This window comes from Diorhabda sublineata, chromosome X, assembly GCF_026230105.1.
Source record: "Diorhabda sublineata isolate icDioSubl1.1 chromosome X, icDioSubl1.1, whole genome shotgun sequence".
NCBI lineage: Eukaryota > Metazoa > Arthropoda > Insecta > Coleoptera > Chrysomelidae > Diorhabda > Diorhabda sublineata.
This window is the reverse complement of record NC_079485.1, coordinates 12,686,294-12,707,657: the sequence shown is the minus strand read 5'-3', so window position 1 is coordinate 12,707,657 and position 21,364 is coordinate 12,686,294. Positions and strand designations below refer to the sequence as shown.

The 21,364-nt window shown below is 30.7% G+C and overlaps 1 protein-coding gene across 1 annotated transcript in view; it reads right to left on the bottom strand.

The window, feature by feature from the left end:
- Window positions 1-20,912, bottom strand: part of LOC130451133 (small conductance calcium-activated potassium channel protein) — a 110,853-nt gene extending 89,941 nt beyond the window's left edge. Inside the window, exons 1-3 of the mRNA XM_056789951.1 lie at window positions 20,828-20,912; window positions 16,326-16,592; window positions 2,595-2,823 (exon numbers count right to left, since the gene is read on the bottom strand). Of these exons, the coding sequence (XP_056645929.1) occupies window positions 2,595-2,823; window positions 16,326-16,592; window positions 20,828-20,907 (576 nt within the window). The 5' untranslated portion in view covers window positions 20,908-20,912. The remainder of the gene's footprint in view (window positions 1-2,594; window positions 2,824-16,325; window positions 16,593-20,827) is intronic.
- Between the last annotated feature and the right edge of the window lie 452 nt (window positions 20,913-21,364).

Genomic DNA, 21,364 nt, shown 5'->3' with positions numbered 1-21,364 from the left:
GGTACTAGCTCCTGTTTTATAATATTCAGGATATTAATATACATACATTGTAGAGTAACAAATTTTCTCCTTTTTGATCTCAATTATAACTTTGCATCTGGTATCGACAATCTTTGATGCCAACATACAGTTGGGCTTAACATAATTTCAATTAAAAGTTTATATAGTGGAATCGGTGGACGTCTTCCATCACATTACTCAATCTACGATGTATTTTCTACATACTATTATACTACTACTATTCTACATACTACTACATATTATATTCCTTTATCAATAGAAATCAAACATAACCATATACGAACGATTATCTTGTTCAAAAGACCAACTACAAGATATACGTAATAGTTTCTTTAAATTGATAGTAGTAATCGTAAAAGACAACGATATAATTGACGCAACGTGAATAACTGACCATATTAAAGGTTGATTTTGATGTGAGTTTTGCTTACTGTGTTGTTTTGAGCCAATTTTTGGATTGAACATGTATGTATTGTTAAAATCAGTTCTTTTAAAAACTAATTTGACTTTGTATTTAATATTAAATCGGTAAGTACGAATGCAATACATCAACAACATGTAAATTTTCAACATTTTATATTAACCAACAGTTATTTACAGAAAATGGCTAGGAAACAGCTTAATTAACGAGCAGAGGAGTTTGTTGTGAATTTGATTGATATTCTGAGATGGAAAAAACAACAGCGGTCCTTTTCAACCTCTTTCATCTATTCAAGAGGTGTTATAATAAAGTTAACATCTTTTTAAGAACATTTCTATTCATGTTATATATTATATATTTCCCAACACCACTCAGTAGAACACCTCGATTAAAACTAAAATGTATTAACAAAGTAAAGTGATAAACAATAATGCAATAGCGTCCCATGTTCTTAACCATTAGATTAAAGTCAGCTTAAACTTGGAATAAAATCAAGGAAAAGAAGATTGGGAACAAGGAGAAATGCTATAAATGATTCAGTTGTCATTCGGGAACCGACCACAAAGTGGTTTCAGATTTCTTTTTGTATAACTTCATTATTCACTACCTACGTGCTCCCCACGCCAAAGATCGTCTTTATTAGGGTTACTTTTGTTGTACATCTATGTTATCAGTTCAAAATGCCTCAAATAAATTATTTAAGTAAAATACCACATACTTTATTTGCTCTACCTATATATCATGTTGAAACATGTTCTCGTTAGCCAACAATGTTCATTTTATCGCTGTAATAAAATTTGTGTAGCACAATACTCAGTTATGAAAATTTAGTACAAAATAATAATTTTCAGTGAAATATCAATGAGAGTCAGGTATTATAGCCGGTTTCCTTGCATCTAATTAAATACTAAAATTTATTGGTGTACATGTATCATGTAGATAAGAAATTGGAACTATGGTGGAAAATGGGAATAATGAAAGTAGTTAAGGAGGAGTACTTTGGATGAAGTGTTTTTGGCTGTTCTATTTGAAAAACTTATACATTTTTTATAAAGATTCAATAATTTAATTATGCGCATGCTACGAAGCAAGTTTTGGGTAGTTCATAAACACAAGCATTGTTGCGAAGAAGTTTTCATAGCATCATGCAATACGAATATTTTGCATAAGTATTGTATTTACTCTCAATTGTGATAAAATTGGTCATTAACAAAGTGGTAAAATGAAGAATGTATTTACTATAAAAATTGTGTCAAGGGATAGGGATGAAAGCAGCCTTATAATCATTAGCGATATTAGATACATTGGGTGACATAGCTAAGCACAAAACAACTATTTCACCTAGAGAATGCTTCAAATTACAATTGAAATTGCTCAGGTCTATCTGAGAAAAGTATGCTCGTGATAAAAATATTTGGCTCCAACGGTTACAGCCACAAAACTTTTATTATCCTACGTTATTATATCGCCTCCAACATAAGCCATTCCTTTGAATAACATTATAAATTATCCATCCACCTTTTGAATCGTATTTTGAGGATTCGACTTTAGATTTCGTTACAAAATCCTGGTGCTTTGAAGTGAATCTTCCAGTTTTTGTAAGAAGATAAATTGGGCCAAGGCTATATCAGAAGAATAGCAAAACTGTATAATATGGTGCGGTTTTGAAGTGCAAAATACAAGTGTTCTATTGCTCCACTATCTTGCACTATCTGAATGTCTTAAAATAATTTCTAGAGCGCAATACAATAACAAAAGAAAATAAACTCCACTTTTTATGGATTTTATTCAATTGTTCCATGGGAAATATTTGGAAATAATAAAATATTTTAGATATTGGAGTATAAAAAATTTCGCAGAATATAAATAATGAAAAATATTGATTTTTACGGATATGACACCAGAGAATGTAGTTGATATACAAGTCTAGACCAACGTATTGGAATGAACTGGAGTTGATAATTCCGAATTTTAAACTCGAAGAAGAGAAAAAAATATATTCTAATCCCTTTTTAGGGATAGTTGTCAATAACTTTCTGATTTTGTATCGATTATTAAAGAATGGTTTGTAAATTCCAAAATTATATCAAAGTAAATATAATACTCTAGCAAGAATTTATACAAGAAGAGTATGTGATAGTATCTAGCTTACCGGCGCGCTAAGGCAAGGACAGGTGCAATGATGAATGGAGCGAATGCTCTCCCGAGACACCGACCGAACAATTTTCAGGTTCGATGCAAGTGTTTGGGAGGTTCTGCGTTCAAGGTTTCCCCTAGGAGATGTTGACGTATAAGGCGCTAGTTGAAATGCATTGGAGGAACTTCTATTTCTTGTTGGTACGTTCGACGAGAGGTTCTGCTTGCACCCTTTCACGTCTAACCTGAAAAATAATGGAAAAAGTTTTTTTTTTAATTTTTCCTCGCTCATATACGAGTACTTCATATCTCTAGAAGATCTTCATGAAATAAAATATAAAGTTATTAAAGAGCAAAAACGTTTCTGGAATAAAACATATAGAATAGGAAACGAAAAATCAATAGTCAGAATATTATGTTTTTCCGTAGCATATGTATTTATACTTTTTTAGTAGATATGATATTTCTAAATTTAATAATACCATGTTTGGCGAGTCTCTGATTTCCGGCTTACGGTTTAATATAATCAAATACCACGGAACCAACAATAATTTGAAACTCATTATTCATTTATAATAGATGTTCAAAGTGAAAACGGCTACCTACCTATCTTAATCTATGACTTGGCCAATTATGAATCATTTCAAGAGTTATATTTTGTACCGCGTCTCTGATTCTCCCAGTTCTTGGAGAGTTTGAATTGAATCTTACTAAAATCACCTAGCCCCAGTAGCATAATGAGTTGGAGCACCATCGTACTGGAACCAAATTTCTTCCAATAACTGTGAATGATTAATACGATGGAAAAGAGAACGAATTAATATCTATCAGCGTTTAATATGCTTTCATAAAAAGGGTTATTCATCTAACTATTCCACACCAATGTTTATCTTTTGGGGATAAAATTTATGAACTCCTTCCATTCTATGCGATTTATGAATTATTATCCGACCATTACCAGCAATTATGTCGATTAACAAATCCGTTCAGGCAATATGATGCTTCATTAGAAAACACAGTGGTACTTATAAATGTCGAATTCATATTCCATTCATAATTGTTTCACAAAACTGTAGTCGTTTATCGGGATCATCTTCATTTAATGCTTAGTGTAATTAAACTTTATAAGCAAGAAATTCATATTTTTTAATATCTTACAGATGTCTTACTAATATGGTAATTTATTGCAAGTTCTGATATTGAATTGTTAGATTCTTCCTGTACACAAGTTGGCAATCCCAGTTTCATTTAATTTCCTTTTGTTTCGAGACATTTTAGACTTAATAATATGGCAAATTCTGTCAGGACATGTATCATTAAACAAATCAGCGGCTTCTTGTAACGATCTCTCTCTATTTCTAAGCCCAAGAATCATCAATAAATTATTTAATTTATGGCCACCTAGTTCCGACACGATAAATAATGTATTAATTTGAAATATCTTGTGAAATCAAATCTGATAAAACAAGTGAAACAAACTTGAGTTTCGAAATTAATTGTTCGAATGAAGCTATTCCAATTATAAATTGGAAATAAATGTGATTTGACAAAAATATCAAAACTGACAAACATTAATAATAGTACTTACAAATGAATTTGGTGTTTTTAAACCGTAATTCGGAAGCCACAGATCCCCAAAAACTGGTATCAGTAAATTCAGAATTATCATATATAATAAAAAGATTATACATACATAGTGATGCATTTAAAATATTAATCAATAACGTCAAATCTAAAAAAATTCATTATATAGTATATATAATATACAAAAAGTTTTTCTTAAAATCATAATTAAGCCACAATTCGGTGTTTTTGCCCCATATGTGTGTTAGTTTTCATTTAGACTTTAGTATATTGAATTTATTCCTTCTAATGTTACTTGGTTCAGCTCTGCAGATAACTGGTCGATTTTCGTTCGTTATTCCAATCTGAATACCGCATTCAATTTATTCCTTCAATAAATTCTCAGCACATTTTTCGAATAGTAGTAATATAAGTTTTGGAAATAATCAATAGTCATCGAAGATCTTCCCTATGCCCTATGTCATTGTCGATCGTCAAATAAAAAAAGCACATGATATAATGAAATCAATAATTGAACCAAACGGGTTTGCAGTATTTTGTAACAGTTATTTGTGAATATGCTGTCAGGTGCCAGATAGTGAATTGTTTTCGTCGAGAAAAATTCAGTCAAAACAATGAAGCAAAAACCATTTTTTAGTATATGCGATTTTGGCATCAGTGTTTTGGAATCCCACTGTTAATCTTAAATGATTATTTATAAAATGAGTAATGATAACTGGTCAATGACCGCATCCGTTGAAGAAAAATGTTGTTTTATTACATCAATATGCTTGCCCGATCGTCCACCATTGTTGGAAAAAAATTTGCCGAATTGTGTGATATGTTTCCAAACTCATGAAAATAGCTTGATGGAGAGTGATTTCAGGCGAAGGGGGTTATTTAAACTGAAAGCTCCCTGGACTATGTGTGCAGAGCTGGAAAATAAAATACTATTTTGCAATAGAGTAATTTTTCAAATAGAAGTCACACTCCTGTTAAACCGCCCTTGTAAATAAGATTTTATTGTAAAATTGCTCCATAGTACGCATCATTATGAATCAGATTCAGTCTATTCAGATGTAATAATTAGAAATGAATATCTAAGATGGATCTCCCGAAAATTTGCTATTTAATAATGAAAAGTCCGAAGTTTCCCATGAGAAGGAATTTGGATTGAGCTCCTTAATATAAATTACAGGCAATACTTGAACAAATTAAAAGTTAAATTTCAGTAACTTGGATCAGAAATAAGTCTATCTTCAGTCATTCGAAATATTTTGAAAAATACTGAAATAAGTCGAAACGTCATTTTTTATCTTTCTATTAAAAAATTATTAAAAAAAACTAATTCTAGAACAGAAAAGACCTAAAATCAAGAAAATTTCAAAGAATCACAAAGACCAACCCTAGATCCACCACGCGAAGCGAATAAAGTTGATTCCTAATAACTATTAACGTCCAACAGGGCTCTTGCAAGAGTTATGAAGATGTCCAATACTTCAAATAAGTTTACGGTGCAGGGGAGGGAAATCCCTGTACCGGTCAGAGTTAAAAGACACAGAACAGACTTCTTCCGACCATCATCCAGGGACTGCTATGTATTACCGGAAGGAAACTACTACTAGAATGGAGATAGAGCCATTCGTGACAGGCAAGCAGCCTAATAATGCAGACAACATTATTAGGAGATCAGACCTTATTCCAAGGACTTCACTGCAATGAACCACAACATACAATAAATTGAAGAGTTTTTTGGAAAAATTTAAAAATGACCCAAAATATATGAGACAACTAAGTTTTAGATTATCAAAAAATACTGATTTCTGTAATACTGTAATAATGGAAACTGCGGGAAAATTGTTATGTCACACATTTCAAACATGTGAAATATCCAGCGACTGTGGCAGTTTCCGCTTTGAGTTTTTGATAGCAGTTTCTCAAAATTTGATGCCATTGCGTAATAAATAAGAATTTTTCGAAATTCTTTTGATACTGATGTGCAGTAATAAAAGTAAGAACCATTATCAAAAATTAAAATTTGTATCAATTTATGAGTGAAATTGACCAATTATACCAAAAGATCAGAAATTGGTCATAACAGGTCAGTTGGACTTATTAATTGGTCACCGATAGAAAATTTTTTATTTAGGATTAAAGTTTTTGAAGGTCATTCAGATATTTCACCACCAAATATACGAAAAAAATTAAAAATTCCACCTATTCGCGATCGAGAAGAATTCGCTGATATTTGGTCAGCTTATATAAATATTTGCTCAGCTTAATTTAATATTCAAAAAAATTCAGTTGTCGTTGTCATGACGCGCATGAAAACTTAAGGTTTTCAACTTAATTAAACTTAGCTTTCCAAAAAAAAAAAACACGTAATTTCCCCAACATAAGTTTATTAAAAACCCTAGGTTATGACATGGTGATCGAAGGATATACATTTGTTTTCAATAGAAAAACAAAACAAATAATGGAAAAATATTATATGGCGGGCAGTAATCAATCAAAAGAGTATAAAGAACAAGTAATAATAGCTCAAGCAGGAAATAGTTGAGGACAAACTACTTCCAGTGAATTTACTAAACCAAAAGATATAGCTTACATCTATCGGAAATGCAAGAAAATGATAGAGAGGAAAATTGATTATCAGATCAGAGCAAGCCAAGAATTGGTTTAAGAAAATATAGAGAAGATTTTACTTTTAGGTTTTTAGGTTACAAGTATTAAAAAACAATTTGGGAAAAGGAAATGGAATGGAATTAGAAAACCAGTTCTATAATTTAGCACAGGAAGTAAAAGTTTTCCATGGAAACTTATTAAAAGACAATAATGAACAGTAATTAGTTTTGGAATATTAATTGTTTAATTCAATATATGGAAATATAGTGATGATAAATATTATCATGAATTTCGACTTCTTCTGAAATAATTTCGAATAGGTGACTACTGATTAAAATAATCAACAAAATATTATCGTATTCCAACGATGCACATTTTTCCTTCAGCTACGATGAATATTAAATGAAATATCCTATGAGAGCATGACCCTCTGTTAACGAAACCCAAAGGTTGAAATTACGGTCGAGAGGTTATATTTCTCCTGGTTATTACAAGCCAACAGTGCAAATAAAGAACTATTACCGTCACGGTTTTTGAGGGAACTATTTCTCCCGTAAAATACTGAGTTTATATTTGATAATATTTTAAAACATACAAAGGTGTTTGTTGTTTAGACTATTCAATAACTCTTCTAATATATGATATTCAAAATGAGATTTTTCTTTTATGGTGGAAGGTCACATACAAAACTAAGAATAATAATAAGATGGTAGTTGTAAATTTATAATCAACTTTTGTTGTTAATGTTACGTTGGAAAAGTTTAAAAAAAATTGAATCCTCAACTAACGATCACTAATTTTTGGATTTAATTTCTTGTCTAGACAACGAGATTAATACTTTAGGGGAATAACTTTATACATATACGCTTATATTTCACCATGAAAGTAATCCCTACTTTCAATTTAAGGTGGGCTTAAGTTGTCACTTGAATATTTAACACATTATTGATTTCTACCACGGCCTTTTATTTCAACGGATGTCGAAGCATTGTACAACAAATTTCTTATGATTTTTACTTGTCTCTATTGAAACATTTTAAGTATACAAACAAAAATACCATTATAGTAATTTGACATTTGTAATAATAATATAAAAAATTTGCATATAAAGTGCTTTCAGAGCATATTTATTTCTAACATTAAAACGTAATTTTATAACATAGAAATCTGATATTCAATTCAAAATTTTTCTATTTCGGTATTTTGGTGTACGTATCAGCGAGTTCGTTGTATGAAAATTATCAAGATTTTAATCCAATCAGGTGAGACTAATGTAAGTTTCGCTGACCATCTTTAATAATGTGTTTAAGCTCCAATATTCCTTATGTATACTTATAAGGTGATCAATCTTCTACAGGGGTATTTCATTACACCCCATCATCATGTCGAAGGTACGTCAGAGTTTGAGAAGGACGCTGTGAAATTCTTAACATTGTCTAGATTTTGTTCAATTGGGGAGAAATTCGGGGATCATGTTATTTAACAAAAATCGAGGAATGCAATGTTCATCTTGATCTTCTCCTTATTCATCAAAGACGATAGCATTCCTGATTCCAAGCTAGTCAATAGTGGTACTGCCGAAGTTGATTTTTTTCATGTTATAGACTTGGAGTTAACACCAACTGTAGTCGATATGGAAGTATGAAAGTATGAACATTTCGTTTTCCAACGACCTCTCCATGTTTTGCAAACCATTGAGTTGCTATTGCCATTTTCGATGTACTGAGCTGTTCAGATATTCCCAATGTAACAATTATAAAAAATTTGCAGGAAAAGAAGCACCCGGAAAAGTTCAAGAGTACCATACAAATCAGAATTGAACGATCTAGAATATTGAATACTCTCAGAACTGAGTGAAGCTAACAAAAAAGTTTTCCATCTTCAGACACAACAGAAGAAGACAAAATTTATCTTGAAAATATACAAAAAATATTGGTAAAGATGCAAGATAAAAATAGTGAACGGAATGAAATTCTGAATACTTATACATACGAGTATGTCTTAGATAGTTGAGGAATCGATCCATAATTGAATGGAAATCATATTTATATTAAAAACGTACGTCATTCATATAATGAAAACTAATGCTTATTTTGAATGTGCTTAAAACTGCTATATTTAATCCCATCATTAACAGAAACACGCTATCAAAATAGTTATAGACCCATTCATCAAACAATACTTTGTTAAATATAAAATACTTCTTTTTGAATAGTTTGTGATTTGGACTATATCTTAAGTAATCGAGGTGATCGATCATATGAAAAATGGTTTTAGAAAAAGGCAGTATTTCATAATAGTTGTCATACAAAAACAGCTAACACAATGCTTATATAATTTTATCATTCAGTTTTGAATATACTTATTGAAAATATGTAACAATACCATTGGTCTTTTTTATATTTTAAGAGTATTTCAAGATTTCGCAGTTACTCCACGTTTACTTCCCACTAATCTAATTCGTCGATAACGAAGTTACTATACAGTTCGTTGGTACTAGTTCGAAACTTATGCTTCTGGAATTTTCGGAACTTATTTGTAACATCTTGAATCCTTCGAAGATGAAGCAAGTGGTTATAAAAAAATTCAGAAAATACATTAATCCTGACAAAATGAATCATACTATATGTAAAAGCACTTTCCCAATAATTATCGAACTATTTCAATAAATATGACATTAGTATAGTTCATAGAGGACATAATATATTCTGGCGCCATCAGTTGCTATTGAAACGATTTTATATAAATTGATGTCATTGTCTTCTGCATTTTTGCACATCATTCGCTGTATCTTCCCATCTGGTTTGTTCCTAGAGCGGTAAAAATCCTAGATGTTCTTCTTTTGGACTTTGGGTAGACATATATCTGACAAAAAGAGTAACTTGTGTCGTGTTTTTTATGTCGCATCACTTGTCAATATCAAGTGATCAGGCAAAATTGAATAAGTTGAATAACTTCCACCTGCAAATATGTCACATTATAAGAAATTTTATCTGTACTGTGGACAATGGCAATCTCTTTCAAATTTTTGAAAATCACCAAATAGTTCTTAAGATGCACGTATGAAGCGTGTGTCACGGGGGAGTAGGCGAAAAAAAGCGAGTAGTCGCTGAGAGGTAGAATCGATGCGTGATCTTTATTAATAGATTCAGAACGATTTCTAAATATTTTTTTAATATCAATAATATTCTCTAATAGAACTAAAGAACCGCAGTCTGCCGAACCCTGCTCTAGTTTAGAAATACAAGTAATGAAATCTATAGAGGTCTCTACATGCAACTATACAATTGCTTGGCAGATGTGGAAGAGCGGTTCAAAATAAAAATTTCATAATTCAGAATCATCTAAAAGCTATTTTTGATCATCCATCGATTACAAAAAAATCGTACACAGATTTATTATTTTTGATATATTATTTGATTTATTTGATAATGTAACAAAATATTTTCGTTCGTTGAATTGTTTAGGTTCAGAAACTGACAGTTGGTTGGTTTATATAATAAACTCGAAATTTGATAGCTTCTTGAAAGAGAAGTGTAAAATTAGATATAAGATTAAGAGCTGATATGGTTATTAAAGGAATGTTCCGTACGAGTCAAAATCGTTGCGCTACTACTATTAATGAGAATAAACTGAAATGTTATTTCTGTCGAAAAGATTATCCAATCTATAGATGTGGAGAATTTTGGAAATTAAATAGAATACTGGCAACAAATAAATTAAAACTATACTTGAACTCTCATCTCATACTTGAAAATGTAAATTACAGAAGTGTATCAAATATCGAAAACTACACAATTCTCTGCTGGTGCAAATTCTCACCAGCCCGACGGTGTTAGGTACAATAGTGGCGCCTGCAATACATCAGATATTAGCTGTGAGCTGGAAGAACAGCCGACTCCTATCCAAGTACCACATTGCACAATTACGCCAGAGAAGCGAGTAGCGGTGTTACCACTAAGAATTATACTACGGAGATTTTGTTATCTATTTCTCTTGTTCGTTTAATAAATAAGAACAAAACGATTCTTGTTGTCCACTTTTGGTCCCTCTTTCTCAAAGCAATTTTGTCACTGAGAGACTGTGTGAAATTTTGAATTCACCGCTCAATAAAATTAATCAAGAAAAAGGAGTAGGACAAGCTTTAGCAAAAAAATAACAATTCAATAAAGTTGACGATTAATTCATGTGATTCCGCAAAATATCGGAAAAATACCTAAAAACTCATTCAATAAAAATATTCTAAAATTCCTTCAAATATTTCAAGGGCGGATACAAATTTTCATTTTTTAAAAGATATTGATTTACTTGTAGGATCTAATATTTTTTGGTTCATTTTACTTTCTATGCGAAAAAGTTTGGTCCAGACATGCTTATCTAACAAAATACAAAATTTGGTTGGGTGATAACAGGATATTTGTTCTTAAACCGTTTGGAATGTGGAATGAGTCGTTTACTTGCTTTCAAAAAAACAAAAATATTTGAAGAATATTTTAAGATTTAAGGAAACATTGAAAATTATTCTTCCGGAAAGTCTATAGTAAAGATATCTTTCAACGATTCGCTCCATGAATTAGGAGACTCGAAACGATGGCACTTCAGAGATTTGCCTTATTAGATAACAAATTAATCCAAATCAAATATTAAATCATATGTCTGCAATTGATCGGACTAACGAAGAAGGAATTTTTTTTTACTTTATGCTTCAATCAAACAATCTAGGCTGATGATAAAATATCGTGTGGTTTTTGACGGTTCGACCCAAAGTTCAGGTTGATCCATAAATGAGTGCAATATGTTAGCCCATCCTTACAAGATATATTTTTAATATTGCAGAACTAATAAGACGTGACGTGATTTCAAATCATCTTATTCAAAATCAGAAATCATTGAAATGCAAAGAAATATTTATCAAGTTTCAGCATCATCTGGTTTTGAACTATAAAAATGGATATGCAATGATGTCAACGTTTCAAAGCATTTCTATATGAATGATAATTTCTATGTAGCTGTTCTTCAAAAAGGAGTACAAAATAAGACTGTAGGTCTATAATGGGAACCTTCAAGGAATATTGTACAATACAATATTACTATGGAAATAACTAGTTAGAAATCTCAATGGACTAAACGTAGTATTCTTTATATATGTCAAATATATGATCCTTAAGGACTTCTTGGTCCACTGATTATAAACGCCAAATTAATAATGCAAACTATTTAAAGAAGAACAGTGGATTTGAATAAGGAATTACCAGTTGATGTCACTGAAAACTAGCCAAAACTTTATGTTGTATTGGTGAATGAAATGAGTTTATAACACCACATCATACAACAACATCAAAGTATATTAGTACCTAACTTCATGGGCTCAGTCATGACTCCATAAAGGCATAAGGTTGGTGTATTTTTATGAGATGCTCACCATCCTCTGGAAAATATAAGTCAATTATTATGCCCAAAATCAAAGGTAGCTCCATTAACCCAACCACGTTTAAAACTTTGGGGAGCTGGATTACTTACTTTTTGAAAAAGGTCACAGTTTAGTTGAATATGAAATTCAACAGTATTTATTATTAGACTGATTCGACTATTTCTTTAAATTAAAAAATATGCCAGTCGATGTAAGCAGTTTGTAGCGAATAGGAAGCAGAAAATTCAAAACTTGACGGAAAACTGGGAATATGTGAAATCATGTCCGTTCAGTACATCATCCAGCTGATCTACTGTCTAGAGAACTTACTGAACAACAAATTATGGAGGATATGTCCAGATTGACTGATTGGATGAAAAGACAACTTGGAAAGTTTTGCAAAGAAATTTTAGTTCTCTCGAACCACCTTGAATGTTGCGATTAAATTGCGTGCAAATGGAAGTTTTCCCTATAAATTTTCAAAATAAAAGAAATTTCACACAAAAGTAAAATTTTTTCATACAATCCTTCTCTAATAGATGGTTTATTATAAACATATTTTGCCAAATAATAAATTATACAAAAATACTGGTCTCTTTCAGCACGGAATTCTTGCAAATATATAATTAATCAATGCGTTAGCTGCCACTTAACTAGGTCCTTATCTCTGAACTTTATAAAGGCAAATTACCTGATAATGAAGTGAACAGCTTTTCCGTTTTTGAAAATGTTGTTTATGGAGGGCCTTCTTACTTTTCATTTGCATAACCCCGTATAGTGTCAGAGCTTACGACTGCAGCCTTTTTAATGGATTTTAACAGATTCATTAGTAGAAGGGGAAGAAGTTTTAATTATAGAAAAAATAAAATATCGTTTCGTTCCGACTAACCCCCTTATATTTGGGGGTCTCTGGGAAGCGGGGATAAAGAGTGTAAAACCTCATTTGAATCGGGTTTTGCGTAACACATCTTCAACTTATAAGAATTTCAGATTTTTTTGAAGGTATATTGAAATCCCGTCAACAGTGCGCAATGTGATCCCGATGATAACACAGCACTGACACCTGCCCATTTTCTAATCGGACGAACTTTGACTATGACCTGAATTTGATCTTTCTGATATTATGGGACATCACTTTGATAAATGGCAGAAATTGCAATCTATGGATCAGCAATTGTGATTCCAATAGAGAGTTGAGTATCTGAAGCAACTGCGTAAAAAATGGAGGACAAATTGCCATCTGCTGCTAAAACTTGGCTCATTGGTTTCTTTGGAGGACGATAAAATTTCTCCTGTTCATTGGCCCATAGGACGAGTGAGAGCATTTCATCCAGGCGCCGATGGACCCAAGTAGTGATAGTAAAAGTGCGTAGTTAAACAGAAAGAGCCTTGAATCGCATTTGTTTGTTACCATTTGAAAATTGGAACATTTTAAAATTATTTATTTTAACTCTAATAAGTACAAACGTTTATACACCTAATATTATCTGTACTTTGCAAAACATTCGATTCATCTAAAAATTGAAATCATTGTCATTGTATGACATATTTTCAAACAATAGCTATTATTTCATCATTATATCTGTTATTGTGATAATTCATTTGATCCAGTTATTGTTTTGTATTAGAAAGTAAGCTACCAAACGAATTGTTTTCTAAATTTATTGTTTTTGAAAGAAATACGTTCTCTCAAGAGAGGCTCTCTGACATAATAAATTTTTATTTAAAACGAAACAGAATTGGACGAATGTAACCCAAGTCGCAGTTGTATCAGAAAATTTGTGTTGTATGTGAAATTTTAGAACCAGCTAATGTTATGAGAACTAATCAATTCCTATTTAATGATAAATCCGATGATTTCATTAATTTGCTCAAAGTAACTTGAAAATATAAGAGTATTGTAAATTTGTCATCTATCTTCTCCAAAATTTTATTCAAAAGAGTTGATTAGGATACTAATTAACATTATATCTATGTAATCTGGAACTTTAGTAAATGGCTGTTTATATCTGTCTGATAGGTTATATCCGTTTTGGTAATAATAGTATCGGGATTACTAATTGTGATTTCTTCTTGTTCCTGTGAAGACTGTCCTATTTTTTACTTAAAAATTTTTTGTGATTCGATAGCTTTAACAAATCAAAGTGAATGTAAAAATATCATCAATATTCTACATTTCTTAAGACGACTGTTTATTTTTGGTGTGTATACCTTCTCTACAATATATATTATCTCGATAAAATATAAGTATTATTATGTAGGTGATTTTTATGATTAAGATCATATATTTATATATAAACTAGCCAAGCTGATTTCAATTTATTACTTAAGATATGTCTATTCATTTAATTTTTTAACAAATACCTATCACGTCTATTATCCATCACATCTTTTTAAAATATCTATAATTATGGAACTTGACAAATACGAAATGGATAATGGTTCATTTTCCATTTGAATGATAAAGAAATACAGAGAAAATATACCTGCATGTATATTGGAGTGTTGCTCTTATCTTATATTCTCCAGCTGGAACGTGGATTTGTACATTATATCCACATTATTTCACCGACTAGGAAATTGAAGGCCAACGAAACTAGCTCCAATGAATCAATTTTATATTTTTTTGCTGATAAATCGTCTTGACAATTAATTGCTTTTTCAGTAGATGATATTTTAGATGTTACTTAATATTAATTTTTATGAGAATATAATCTGATAGTGAAATTTATATTGATAGATATGATAATACCAATTAAAACTTTTAAACATACTTTCTTAAAAGGGGTGGCTTTTAAGGGTAGGGATGGGGGAATGATGGTCAGTGGGCAATGCCGGTCACGTTAAAATCGTAAACTCACATATTTTGTGGTTATAAAATCAAAAACTTAGTTAAAGATAAGCTTAAAGTGATTTATATTATTGAATATATTTTTATATAAGTTAGTAAAATACATTTACTATCGTATCCCATGTGCTTGTTAGATTTTGTGAAACTTATTCATGTTTTTCGTGACAAACAAAAGAAACTGTTTTCATATTTTGGTAGTTAATTTTGGTGAAAATGTAAAAAATATTTTGGATATAGACTCTATAAATAAATGATTACCTATGCCGTAAGTCCCTAAAATAAATTGAAAAATGGATCAATGCTTCAGTGACCACCTTTCGCCCTCTTACCCATCAAGATCAATATTCAAACAATATTGAAGTATGAAAGAGGCTTACATTCACAATTTATTGTATATCACTTGAAATAATGGATTACACACAATCCCAAATTTCATATTGTTCAGTAAAGTGAAATGAGCACGTGAGCAAAATTTTAATATGGATCGGTGTACTCCTAAGGAGGTAATAACTCATTTCTAACTATGTTGACAGGACTATTAAACAACACTGGTAGTATGAGTTTCATTTCCAATCGATCTCTTCTGAATTGTTATCACTTTCACAAGGATCGAAAATAGTAGTTTTGTGAAAGGATTTTAATGAGTATACACACCTATCAACATTATAAACAAAGTATCTATAAATAACATAACTTCACCTTGGAAGCATTTTATTCGGTATTGCTGTCGTGACATTATTCATTAAAAAATGTCAAGACAAAATTTCAGGAACTACTCGGTTAATTACTACGTATTTTGAATATATGACCCTGACGTGAATATTGGAATAATATGCTTCTTATGAATAAGCGGGCGTATGCTCCAATAGTGAAATAATATGCTTCTTATAAATAAGTTGAAGGATGCTCCAATACCTGCTGCTAACTATCAATAACAAATTAACTGGTTCAATACATAAGGTTCTTCTTTCTCCAATTAAAAATGCTTGGTACATATTAATGTAATAGCTTAGTTTTAATAACAAATATTATATGTCCATATACCTATGACTATGGCCTCTTATGCATTAATTTTAACAATAAAAATCCAGAAAGATATTGCACACTTTATATTCTAAACTCTTTTCAAGATATGTCTAGTAAAACTGTTCTTTATAGACATAGGCTGTCCCAGAAACATGTAATCAGCACTTATTAAGTGATAAATATTTAATTTGGTCACGTTTAAATATTTAAATCTTTCTTAGGGGTATTTTTATATGGTTTGTCAACTCCTATCAAAAGTATTTTTATTTTACCTGCAATGTAACTCAATGTCAGGAACAGATCTAGTGCTATTTTCTTCCAAGCACAGTGAACCGTCTTCCTCGCTGTCAGAAAAAACAGACAACTGAGGATGATGAGAAGACACTAAAAACGTTGTACATTCTTGACGCATCAGCACTGGTTTAGAGCAGTTGGCCGGAGAAGAAGCACTCGTCAACGACGGCTGGCCTACTAAAAGGCTTGCGGTTTCATCTTGACTACTCATGCTGTGCCCTTTGGGCCCTATTGGGCTTTCATATCTGTAACAAATAATTTAAATGCTATTATGAATATTTCTATAATGAAATATGAGTTTACAGTATTTACCTAAATGACCACGATAATATAATAACAATTAGTGATTTATTTATTAAAGAGAAGTCGTGTGATTTTACATATTGTATGGTAAATATCATATTACGCCATAGTCCTTATGAATAGTTTGATTCATTTTTCTAAAAGTAAATCAGTATAGATATGAAATGGCAATTGCAAAATCACTATATGAAAACACCTCTTCAGAAAATTAAATACAGAGTGGCGCATTTACGAAGATACTCAAAAGAAACTAAACTATATAACATTAAGTTTATTTTTACAATTTCTCGATTATTGGAATAGAGGAAATTTTTTAACCTAGTTGAACAAACTGATTGTTATCCCAGAAACCTGCAGAATCAAGAAGAAATAGGAGAAATTGATTGTTGTTCTATAGTTTTTAGCCATTGATAAGATTCTTGCACAGTAATTTGTTTCATAACGATATATGAAATATTTATGTCGGTCCTAAAATTGACGTACTAAATGAACTTACTTCTAGATCTCAAATTTTCCAATCTCGCTATTTTAGCCAGAAGTAGTAAAGGATATGCTGTTTGTTGCTTGTCTTGAATTTTGAGGTTAATCCTCAGGATACCTCTAAAAAGATCCTAAACTTGCGTTATTTAATCAGTTATTAGTGGGTATGAGTATTTTCTGAAAACTGGTATAATGAATTATTGAAATTAGAGTTATTTATAGTTAAAGCGCTATATTGATCATATGGTAGTGAAATTTTGGTCATGATAACTTTTTATTATTCATTAAACCATAAAAATAAACATTGTACATTTTAGGAACTCACTTTTCATTAAATTCACTCCTATCGACAAAATGTCTGTTTACTAATTATCATTTTTTCATAATTAAATTCTCTTCGTAATTTCAACACGCAAGTATATTACTATATATTTTTCATTGAAAACAATGAAACGCTTGGGAATGGGCACTGGAACAGGAATTGGATCAATGTATTTATTGAATAATAAACACGATGGTGCCTTGCTTTGCCGCTGCCCTACCTTACTTACTAACTTCGATTCAACCGAACTGTAGTACGCAGTTTCTTACTTCATTCGGACTTGATTTGAATGAAATGAGATGATTTGAGTAAAAAGAGTAATCAGTATGAGTTGTTGAGAGCTCCAGTTAACCGTATTATAACAACGTTGAATGGATTTCAAATACTCTTTTATATATTAATTTATAGTACAAACTTTGTATGACTGATAACTGGAGGAGATAGATTTTATTTTGAACTAAATTCATTTCATAACGGTTCAAATCTCAACATCAATAAACAAAACTACTTTGTAAGAATACTGAAATTCATTGTGTATTGTATTCCATAACTATTCTAAATTATTTTTGACAAAAAATTGGTTATTATTTATTATACTCGTATATAGTATCACAATATCAATTTAACAATAATATCAAATATATATATTTTTTTAAACTGCAGACTCACTAATGTTCCAATCCACGTTTCTATCCGGATGTAATTGAAAATAAGTTTATCGCTTTATAGATGAAACTTAATTAAGGGATTTGTTATTGTAAATATTATTTCTTTTGCTATATAATTTGAAAACATAAACATAGACATCATATGGCTCTTCCACATTAATGTGACATTCAAGATGTATGAAATTCCAAATAAAAAAGTCGACTGACTATCTTGGGTACAGGAGTAGTATGGTAGCAGTTTCTACGTAACATTTTCTTAATGACTTGCTGGCCCTAAAGCGAAGTTTATGATTGCAGGATGTAACTAGACACATCAAATTTCATAATTGGACTGATTTTTGGATGGAAGAAAATATGTAAGTTGCACGGAAAAGAAACCTTTTACTTATGTGAAAATTGTTATTAGTTTCACTACAGCTAAAAATCGTAAAATAAATTGCCAGTGAATATTACAAAGTAAAAGGGTCTCAGAGGATGACGCCGCTTTAAGGAAACTCCTGCGTTTACCAAACTAGTCATATTGAAATTAAAATTTCTTCTTTCTACTCCATTTTAGGCAAATTGCCTGTTCATTCTTCGCAGCATGCCTATTACCTTCGTAAGATTATCACTTTTTCGCGGCCTTCCCATACTTGGTGGTGGTTTCTCGTGCTATCCTAACTATTCTTTCCTCGCTCATTCTATTTATGTGTTTGTCCCATTCGCGCTTTCTGTTCAGTACCCATTCGTTAATATTAAAATTTATTCTTTTTAATTCCGCATGTATTTATGCTTAAAAATCTTAGATTAATTAATTATGAATTATTAAGCATAAAAAATGAACGGTAACATTCTATTAAGAGTAAATAGTCGCTCGTTTGATTTCATCCAAACAGCCAATAAGCGTCGAGTATTGCTCGACTGCATATACTTTAATAGTATATGCAGTATGTATGTATATGAATAACGACCAGTCTATAATGGCATCGGTTATTATAGTTGTTTGTTACAGGGAAATATATTTAGTTTGTGATTGTAATGAGCCAAAATCAAAAAGAAACTATAAAAATGTGGTTAAATTTCGTGCACTTTCCTTGAGTGACAAAAGTAATATGGCCGTTTTCTTAATTTCCGCTCAGTTACTGGATATGTGTTGAATTATAACAATGTTTGGCTAATAACTCTTATTTTTGTTTGATAACCATTATAACGTCTAACACCATTAGAGAGATTAATTTCTTAGTAATCAAATTTACTTATATACTCATATATCACGGCAGTTTTGATTTAATTTTTAATCAAAGAATTTAACTATGGCTCTCATAGGAATCCATTTTAAAGAGGCAAACGTTGAACTCAAATTTCTTTAGATTTTGATCGATAATACTTATGAAGAAGGATAGCGTTAGATTCGTCATACACTACACTATCAAAAAATATATATCTTGTTTCGTGACATTTTTCGCGGGAGCCTCATAAAATGCACAATACTATACGTTTTGTTGTGAACTGCTTATGGCCTCTTATTTTTTCACTTTTCCAATCATAATTAATTCTAATCATATAAGGTCGTGATTGACATCCAATTGACAACAAAAATGTTTCTTTGTCTTTTGTACTTTCAAGAAAAGGATGAGCAGATACTACAATCAATTTAAAAACAAAACAGAAACGAAACATCAAAACATAAAAAATTTTCCTTACATGACATTAGTATAGGTCATAGAGGACATAATACATTATCCAAACATTTCACTAAATTAAAATCTAAAACACCAAAAAACAAAAGAAGTACTATATATAAAGTACCTTGTAATGATTGTGACGCTGCCTACATAGGGCAAACATCTCAGTATTTAGAAAATAGACTAAAAGATCATGAATATGATAAAAAAAATAGAACTGCCTTGACGAACCATGAGATATCAAAAAAACATAAATTCAATTATAAAGATTCAAAAATTCTTGAAACGGAATCTAATACACGAAAAAGGGCATTTTTAGAAATGGTTCACATAAGAACGAAAAAGCTATAAATGATAAAAAAGATCTGAATAATTTAAGTCAAATTTATAGCTCTATTTTATGAATTCTAATAAATTTAATTTATTACCGCTATATATTTGAGATGTGGAAACCAAAGAAAAAATTAATTTTTCTTATTGGAGGAAAGTTGATTTTATTCTTATTTTGATATTCATGAGGTGATCTATAGATCAATATAAATAAGCAAATTGTCAGTGTCAATATCATATTTTGTTAAGGACTTAAAGAAAAGTCGAAACGTCAAAATTTATCTTTCTTTTAAAAAGTATCAAAACAACTAATTTTGAAACAGAAGAGACCTAAAATCAAGAACATTTAGATGCATTTTATATATATATATATATATATATATATATATATATATATATATATATATATATATACGAATGTAACTTGGTAGAATATTCTTGAAAAAGTTTCACGGTGGAGCAAAATGAAAATTATCCTACTCCCACTTTGTTTACTAACAGCAGCCAAAAAAGATAATCCATAAAAATAATGGTCTAGCATTATAAATCCCTTATTCTTATCAGGTAACTACCATACTACAACCTATTCAAGACCTTTAATAATTTTCCACATGTCGCTGTTTCCAGGTTTGTTGTGATTTTTATGAAACTTGGACTTATTTACCTATTAAATAACTGATGGTAGGGGACAATACAACCGCAGCTGTACATACCCGATATCTTCATGTTTAATCCAAATGCTCATCAAATTTGCAACGGAATTTGAGTACACTAACGAGCCATTCATGTACATATCAACACTGCGTGTACCAAGACACTCTATATTGCAGAGGAAATAAATCCTAAAGCTGCTCGATCCAATATCTGAAAAAACTACCCAATAAATTAATGAAAACTCTCCATTCCAAAGAAACATCTATTTTCTCTATTGGAAAACTTCCAATGATTATTCGTTCTTTGATTACTTTTATATTGATGTAAGCTCTTATTTTCAGACCTCTAAAAACTGTCTTATAGCCAATAGGATTGTATTGTAATTTGAACAATTTTATTTTTGGATTAAATATTTATTAATCAAATATTTTCCTTATTCTTATACTCTTATGTATTTCGTATATAGTAGTATTTTTGCTGTTAAAATTCCACTCAATTAAAACACGTATAATCTTAAGTCTGTTTTTATAAAAAGATCTGAAACCACCGATTTGGAAATCATGTGAATCAATTTATCTTCCGCATGATATTTCCAA